Source organism: Epinephelus lanceolatus, chromosome 9 (genome assembly GCF_041903045.1).
Source record: "Epinephelus lanceolatus isolate andai-2023 chromosome 9, ASM4190304v1, whole genome shotgun sequence".
Taxonomy (NCBI): Eukaryota; Metazoa; Chordata; class Actinopteri; order Perciformes; family Serranidae; genus Epinephelus; species Epinephelus lanceolatus.
In genome coordinates this window covers 25,527,956-25,536,438 of record NC_135742.1, presented here as the reverse complement: position 1 = coordinate 25,536,438, position 8,483 = coordinate 25,527,956, and the positions used below count along the sequence as shown (strand labels likewise).

Sequence of the window (8,483 nt, the reverse complement as noted above, 5' to 3'; positions counted from 1 at the left end):
AGTTAAGCCTGATCAAAGACTTGCTGCCCTCCCCACTGCACTGCCTGATCTGACAGCCCACTTATTACACTGCAAGCTTACTGTGCATGCATTGTGCTGCATGCTGCAGGAGTATCAGCTATTGTTAAAACTTGCCAGAGTGACATTTATTGTGTTCATACTGCCCACCAGGACAGATAAAAAACTACTCTTCAGACTGCTACATGCTATAAAACACCATAGCAGCTCTTACAGTGTGTGTGTGCGGCACTTGTTTCAGTGTGTAGCAGCAGAGGGAGAAAGAGTTAAAGTGCAGTTGGTGCAGCAAATCCCAGTTTTAGTCAGGGAGGGGGGGTAGGGTGGAGCAGGATTAAAAAGGTATACTGAGTCTTATAGAAATGAGCTCCTAACATATTTCCATTCCTTATGCTTTCACTGTAGGAGAAACTGTGCCTCCCTTTCAAATAACTGCTGGGACAAGGTCATTCACTTGATAATCTCAGATTCATTTCTCATTTTTCATGGACACGAGATAATGATTCGGATGCAGCATTAACAACCCTTATATTGTTTCCTAATGTGTTCAAATGAAAGGAAAAACAATAATAAAACAACTGAGATTTTTAAGATGAAAGAGATTTCTACCGGCCACATGGAGTGATTGTGTTTCCACAGTGTGCTGACAGCTGACACTTGCACGTGTGCTCCAGTGTCAGTATGTTTGTGTTGATCTCAGCATGTGTTCAAGCACATGTAAAAACAATGGAGTGATATGGAATCAAATAAGGGTCAATAATATTTTGAGCTTGTGAAATGATGCTACAAATTATTTTACTTACAAATTCAAGCTCGTAAATGTGTAAAATGTTTTGTGCACACAAACATATAACTTTTTGTGGCAGTAGAAATATTTTTTATATTCATTCATTCATTCATTCATTCATTCATTTTCCATAACCGCTTATCCTGTTGGGGGTCGCAGGGGGGCTGGAGCCTATCCCAGCTGACATTGGGCGAGAGGCAGGGTACACCCTGGACAGTTTGTCAGACTATCACAGGGCTGACACATAGAGACAGACAACCATTCACACTCACATTCACACCTACTGGCAATTTAGAGTCACCAATTAACCTAACCTGCATTTTTTATATGTGTAATTAAAATGTATGCAGTAATACTGTTAGCCAACACATACTAATTCGTCATCACATATTGACGTACTTTGTCATGGATGATCCACGTCTACCTACAACGTGAAAGGTTCCCTGGGTATGTTGGTTGTTGACGTTCTGGGACACCGCGTCAAGTTCTGCCTGTTACATGCTTTGTCTTCTTTCAAAATACGCTTCCGTTTTCACAGGAAATTTAACGTTTACATACAGTCTGTTTCAAAATAAATGCACTATGTTGGTTTTGTAATATATTAGGCGGCCACTGTGCTTTTCACTTTAGCATGGACGACTGGCTGAGAAGGCCTGCACAGACATATCTATCTATCTATCTATCTATCTATCTATCTATCTATCTACAACTCTTCATTGAGAGACCACGGGGAAAGTCAAAGCTTAAAGTCTTGAGAAGAAATAGCCCTACCGGGGAAACAAGAAGCTCTTTGCTGCAGAGTGTACAAGAACATGAGAGGTGGCTGTAAAAGCTAAATAAAAGGTGTCATAGAAAGAGTGGGGGGAGATAAAATGGTACACAATAATCTTTTGCCTTGGAGGTAAGCAGCAGTGATAAGTAACAATCGCAATGTTTTGGTGTTTACTACTATTGCCGGGCAGCCTTTCCGTTAATGTTCATCTGGTAACACTTGTTGACTTCTTGATTATCCACAGAATATTTTGTTTGTACATTTCTTCATATTTCAGAGCATTTTGCAACCAACAATGCATTGAGCATTACTGGCTCTGTGCATACCTGCAGCCCATGCGCCATCTACAGAGGGCCCGCGCTACCGTGCCTACACGTGTTGTGTGAGTATAGAGCAGGCAAAGCAAATTAGCATCTGCACATCACATGGAGTTCAACTTGGTGAACTTTGACAGGTGAAGTTGCCAAAGAAGCCAAAGAACCAAAGAGGAAGGCTATCTGTGGAGGAGACGTTTACTGAATATTTTATTTTCAGTTAAAAGTTTATATTCTGTCGAACTTTTCAACTTTATTGCCCATTTGAAAACATTTCTTAGGAAAGTTATCAAATGTCATGAGTTAGATTACTTTGATGAAGTAATAGTTACATTGCATATTACAAGTTTAACAGAGTAACTAGTAATTTGTAACCTATTACTTATTCAAAACCTTTCCAACACTGTTAATGACCCTTATTTGATTCCACAGAGTGGAAGCCAGGGCGAGTGGTGTGCAAATGTACAATAAGATGATTGATCAGGTTCTCATAGGGAGAATATATCACTCAGTGTAATTGAATTGCAGGGGGACTCTCTTCTGCAGGGACTGCAGAGGGCTGCAGCATCCAAAATCCCAGATTAAGAGAGGCCAGAGAAGTGAAAAGAAACATTCATAGACTAAAATAAAAATCATAGTCTGCCAAAACGTTGTCAGCAGCTATTGGGCCAGATTCACCCTGGCTATTACTTAAATCTAAACTGTGTCTATTAAGCAAATGGCCTTGATAAAAACAACATATTGCTTTATATTATAAAAAGTGATCTCAGCATTTTTTTTGTACCATTTTGTGATTTTTTTGTAATGTCCATAAAGCTGACAAAATGTGTTGAAATCAGTTCTAATCATTGAAATGTACAGCAGTACACTAAAGCCAAATAGTGTATTAGCAACTAAGAGGAGCTGGTGGTGCCAAATCCCCCCCTGCCCGAAACAACATTAAACACAGAGGAACTGCAGCACTGCTGCTACTCCTGTTAAACTGTTCAATCACCCTTGTGGTGCACTCAGAGACCCTGATGACCAGGGTTCCTGAGTATCATACTGACTCATGCATGGAGCTGGAGAGAAGCTATTCACTATGTTTACTGCTCTTTATTTTATTTTCCTTAGGATTTGGTACTCATGACCCTAATGTCTTCATCTAGCACATTTATTTAGAATCTATAATGATTAAAGTTTATTAATTTAAGTAACCTCTGAAATCAAAATCAACAGAAAGACATCAGTACAAACATAGCTCTAAATCACAAATATGCACATATGTGTAACTGCAAAGACTACTGACTTGTAAAAGCATCAAAAATATAGTTACTCTGATTTTGTCTAATGCCAGTACTTCTTAAATTAAAAGACTTGTCAATCAATATGAGAGGCACTGTCCTGATAATCAGACACTGCGGCGACTTCTTGTTACAATCACAAGCTGCTGAGACGCTGAGACAGGGAGCAGTCAACACCTGTTATGATGCACAGCTTAAATAACTTAGTTGCACTTATTGATATGCATTTAAGGATTTATTGTCCATCTCAAAGTAAGAAAACGAACAAAATCTGGTACATGAAGTTAACATGTGCAAAGGTGAATGTAGATGCTGTGAGATTCGCAATCAACAGAAAATGGGAGAACCCAAACAAAAATAATTATTTTTCCAAGTCTAATTCACATCATGCTATACGTAACAGGTGAGATAAGCAATAAACAACATAATATAAATATATACTTGGCTCCTACAGATGCCATTTCACTTCATTCACTCATAACCTGATAAATTCTCAGCTGGGATTCTGAAGTTTGTCCTTTTGTTTGCATCACAGATCATACCTTCAACGAAGGACATATACATGGCATGCTTCCTAGGTCTGAAATACGCTGACACTGCACCAAAGCTGCACTAGTTTTAACTAAGGATTAAAAAATATTATTTCAAGAAAGTTTAATGTACTTCAGGTTCATGTCTACTGGTAAAAAAAATGCCTTCCTAACCTATTTGTTCAGACTCTGTAGACTTTAAAGCGATGATACTCAACTTACGGCACATGGGCTAAATCTGAATTTTGGTGCTTTGAATGTTAAAGCAAAAGCAAAGTAGTTAAATAAAAAAAAAAATCTTGTTTATGAAAAAAAAGTGCCCTGGACCCCCCTGACAGAGGTCCAGGCTGAGCCCAGAATGTCCTTAAAACCTAGAAACGCCCCTGTGTATACCTGACCTGTGCTGCGCTGCTACGAATGGCTTTGCAGGGCTGCTGCAACTGGATGCCTCTTGGCAAAGATGAGTGAGGACGGCAAACTCTTGTCTCCTGCCATTTTGGAAAAGTGTCCCCTGGGCAAAACAAGTTGAGTATCCCTGCTTTAAGGACTACAAACTACTGCAGTCGCTTATTAAGTCACTCTACTTTAATATTTTGTGAAAACTAGGATTATCACATAATCAACCAGAAACAGATTACATAAAAGTGCACACTTATACTTAGAGCTAAACAAATTAAACATATGTAGCTTTCATGTCACTTCAGTCAGAAATATTCTTGTCATTGTCACACAAATAGAGCTAGTGAAGTGTTTCCCAAGTATTTTCATTGCGTCATCACTCAAAAGCTGACAGGCTTTCATATGAAGTATATAAATGTGCAGATGACTCTATAAAACCTCCGTCTTCAGGTAGTTCTTTGTCCTGTGCTTTGCCTGAGGGCTGTTTGGCACACTTGGTGGCTTCTGGTCGTAGTCCCACATGCACACAGCTACAAAGAAGAGGGTCCCTCCGATGACCAGACCCAAACCTCCAAACCACCCAGAGAACATCGCCTCTCCATACTCCCAGCGTGGCATCACATCAGGAAAACCCTCATCCCAGAAGTCCACCACAGTTGTGTAGGCAACAAGAGAGACAGGAGCGAGAGTAGTGAGCCCCGACACCCAGGTCATCACTCCCGCGAAGATGATGAGCCGTCGCTTGAGGCCAGGCTGCCCCACACACATTCCAACCCCCTCCAGTCCTGGGAAAGCAGCCAGCAGAGCTAAACCACCTGTGCCTATAGACACTGACATGAGCACCCTGGAGATCTGCAGGTCCATTGGCAGCCCCATGATGGAGTCATAGGCTTTACACTGAATTCCTACCTCTTCGGTGTAGAGGCAGGTGAGCCACAGACCAGAGAACCAGTTCTCCACTTCGTTCAGGTCAGAGTTCATTGTCTTCCACAGTGGAAGGAAGGCGGTGATCAGAGAAGTCACCCAACTTCCAAATGTCACAAAGAGCGCAGTCCTTTGCATTACTTTAGTTGTCAGAAATACCATCTTCTGATCCTGCACATACACAGTCTGTGCTGTGATTCTTGCTCAAGTGTGCAGGTCTATGTGGCAGGTTGTGAGATCCAGAGTGGCTCTTTGGCCCATCCCACCTGCTGAGGCAGCAGGACCAACTGGGCCAGCCCACCTATTCAGCCTCCTTAATAAAATGCACCTGATAAATGGGAGATAATCTGGGACTGTGGCATGACAACAGACATACTGTTATGTTTCAGTGTTCAATATCATCACAGTGAACAATGAACTCTGTTTTTAGATGAAACCAAATATGTCCAGCGGGATTCTGGGCTGTGTGCGCGCACAAGTGGACTTAAATGAATGAAACATGAGCAAGCTGGGCAAGGGAGGTACACACAAGAAAGAAGAAGAATTAAAAGCTAACCCAGGCGTGACTATAACGGCCTGTTTCTGTGAAACTCAGTCCCCCTTTTTAAGTTGTAATCATTTCAGATGAGTTATTCTACTAATGTCACTGATGAGGTTTGGGCATATATTTTAGTTAAGACATTTACGCTCTAGGGAAATCAAAGGAGGAGCTTTTGATTTGCCAAGTGTCTCAAGTATCTGGACCATGAATAGCACTTTGTGCTCACTGCAATGGTACTTACAACAGAGTCCAAAAGAGTCCAACACTTTGTGAATTCCACTGAGGATCTTTACAGATTGTGCAGCACAACTGGGAGCTAACAGAAAATTAAATCTACTGCCTTAGCATTTAGGTCAACCTTTTTTTCTCAATCCCATGAGCAAAATTTTGCATTTAACTTCAAATTGAAATGGTCAAAAAGTGTCTTTCATTTGCAACATGCAACATTTTCTTAGAATCTGTAATGCAAGCTAGTCTGAATGTTTAGGGTTGGCCTGTTTGTCTTGACTACTGTAAAAGGACAAGTATCTTGAAAAGACATTGCAATTTTGTTAAATCAGATTGACCTATTAAATTTTAATTTAGCTCACTTGCAAGTGCAAAACCTCTCAAAAGCTGAAGGAATTCAGCCTCTCAGACCAAAGAGCATTGTCTGACCTTATCATCCATAGATCTGTGGAAACTGAAACCCCTGAAGGATGTGGCTAATTTGATGAAAGGTCAAGGATTAACCTTCAGCTTTTTCACATATAGTGTGTAGGTTACAATGGCTTTAGTTCATGGCGAAGGTCTGTCTAAGGATTTCAGATATGTGCCAGTATTAAACTAATATTTGTGAGACTTCTGAAAGAAACTGTATGAGTTCATATTTATATCTCAAGTTGCTTACTTTGAGAAAACTGGTTTTAATCAAAACTATCATTAATATCACAAAGCAGGGTAGATGTCTGGACTGGTGAGTGGACCATGTAGTTCAGATAAAACTGCCTGTCAAGTCTGTGGGGAAGTTTAGCCTCAGCAGATACAGTGTATATGTAGGGCCTGGAAATGATGCAAAGTATCTGCTCTTTGGTTGGGTGAGTGTTGGATTTAAAGGGACAGTTCACCTCTATTAAAAATATATTTTTCCTCTTACCTGCAGTGCTATATGAGTCTACATTGTTTGGATGTGAGTTGCCAAGTGTTGGAGATATCAGCTGCAGAGATGTATGCCTTCTCTTGAATATAATGGAAGTAGGTGGCACTCGGCTTATGGTGCTCAAAAGGCCAAAAATAAATACATTAGAAAACTCAGCAGCAATGTCTCTTTCCAGAAATCATGACCCAGTTACTCAAGATAATCCACACACCTTGTTGTGAGCAGTTTCATGTAGGAACTTTCTACCAAACTACGCATACAAACCATATCACCTTGAGAAGAAAGCATGTCCTTGATGTCACCCAGTGGTTTTGAAGGCTTGAGTGCATTGTGTCTTGCACTTTGGCTGTCACCATCTTGGTTTTTTGGAGCCAGAAGTGACTATATTTGAACGAGAGTCTGGAGCTGTGGAGGAATGAAGGGTGGACTGTGGTGATCCCTTTCAGACAGCCTGTCGCTCAAAATGGCCCGCCCTTAATAACATGTAACTTAAAGCCTTAATAAAATGTAAATGGGTGAGAACTATAAATATTCACTCACTGTAAGGTTGTCATGAATAGGGAATTTAGCTATAGAGACCAGAACCTTTTTTTTGTTAACTGTCAACTAGGCTGTAACACTGAATTGAATTAGGGCCGGACAATTAATCACAATGTTACTGAAATCATAATATGGCAGTATACAAGTCGCAGGAGCAGCATTAGAAATAAATGTTAAATGTGTCACAACATACCATTATAAACAAAGCCTTGTGGTGCTAGGAAGATGTCCTGACCTACTAATCATATTCCAGACATATGGGAACATGCATGTTTGATACAGACCCCAGCAAAAATAACAGTATCATCATTTATGTGAAATTTTGCAGTGTAAGTTAATTGCAGAAATTTGACTAAAATCCCGACTCATGTCGCAAACTCACTGTCAGAATAATCACAATATGATTTGTGTTTGCATATTGTGCAGCCCTAATGTAAACATATTCATTTCTGACATAAAATTTGGGCATTTTAACATGAGCGTCTGTGGAAGTTGACTCACTTCTGGAGCAAGTCTCAATTGGCCATTCAAGGAACTGTAGTTTTTGGCACTTCCACGTTGGAGGAGGCTCATGCTCGTGTCAGTGTGAGTGGTCGTGTAGTCCAAAAGTGTCCATTCCTTGATTATTTACATTCCTTTCGTCAGTGAGGGTCCACCTATCAAAGAATCAGAAGGGTTTTTTATAACAAAATGTATCTAAGTTGTGAATATTTTCATATGAAGTCCATTGCTAATTGTTTATGCTAGCTCGGTATGTATGCTTACTTTGTTTGTCAGAGCGACTGCAGTTCTTCCGACATATTTTGTCATCTTCCTGCACAGTGTTCTGGGTATGCTAGTTTTGTTTACCTCGTTAGCTACAAAATAAGTTTCCCCCAGCTTTTCTGTGTATTTTTCACTTAAGGACAACCTCCATCATACAGTATGCCCTCCCCATTTAGGTGGCAAAATGGTTCTGTCATGTGTCTTTACGGCCATCATACTACAAACCTTAAAGGCTTTTATCTCAAAACCATGGCTCGGTGATAGTCATGACGTAATGTGTCGTATTTTGCTCAATAATTGGAGCAAAATAACAGTACTTAAATTATTAGAGAGCTATGAATCTCCTTTTTCCCCAGTGTCTGGGTCCAGACCCAGATGCCCAGGGATGACAGGTTAACAAGGGGCGTTTTGCTAACAAGGAAGATGGTGTACCCCTTGGGAAAATACGTACTTTTGTTAGGTGTGAACTGTCCCT

General features: G+C 40.4%; 1 protein-coding gene across 1 annotated transcript; it reads right to left on the bottom strand.

The window, feature by feature from the left end:
* Nucleotides 1–3,490: 3,490 nt before the first annotated feature.
* On the bottom strand, nucleotides 3,491–5,210 carry cldn26 (claudin 26). Its single transcript, XM_033620498.2, has one exon. It carries the CDS (start codon nucleotides 5,184–5,186, stop codon nucleotides 4,530–4,532), a length of 657 nt encoding a protein of 218 aa, XP_033476389.2. The 5' UTR covers nucleotides 5,187–5,210; the 3' UTR covers nucleotides 3,491–4,529.
* Nucleotides 5,211–8,483: the final 3,273 nt, after the last annotated feature.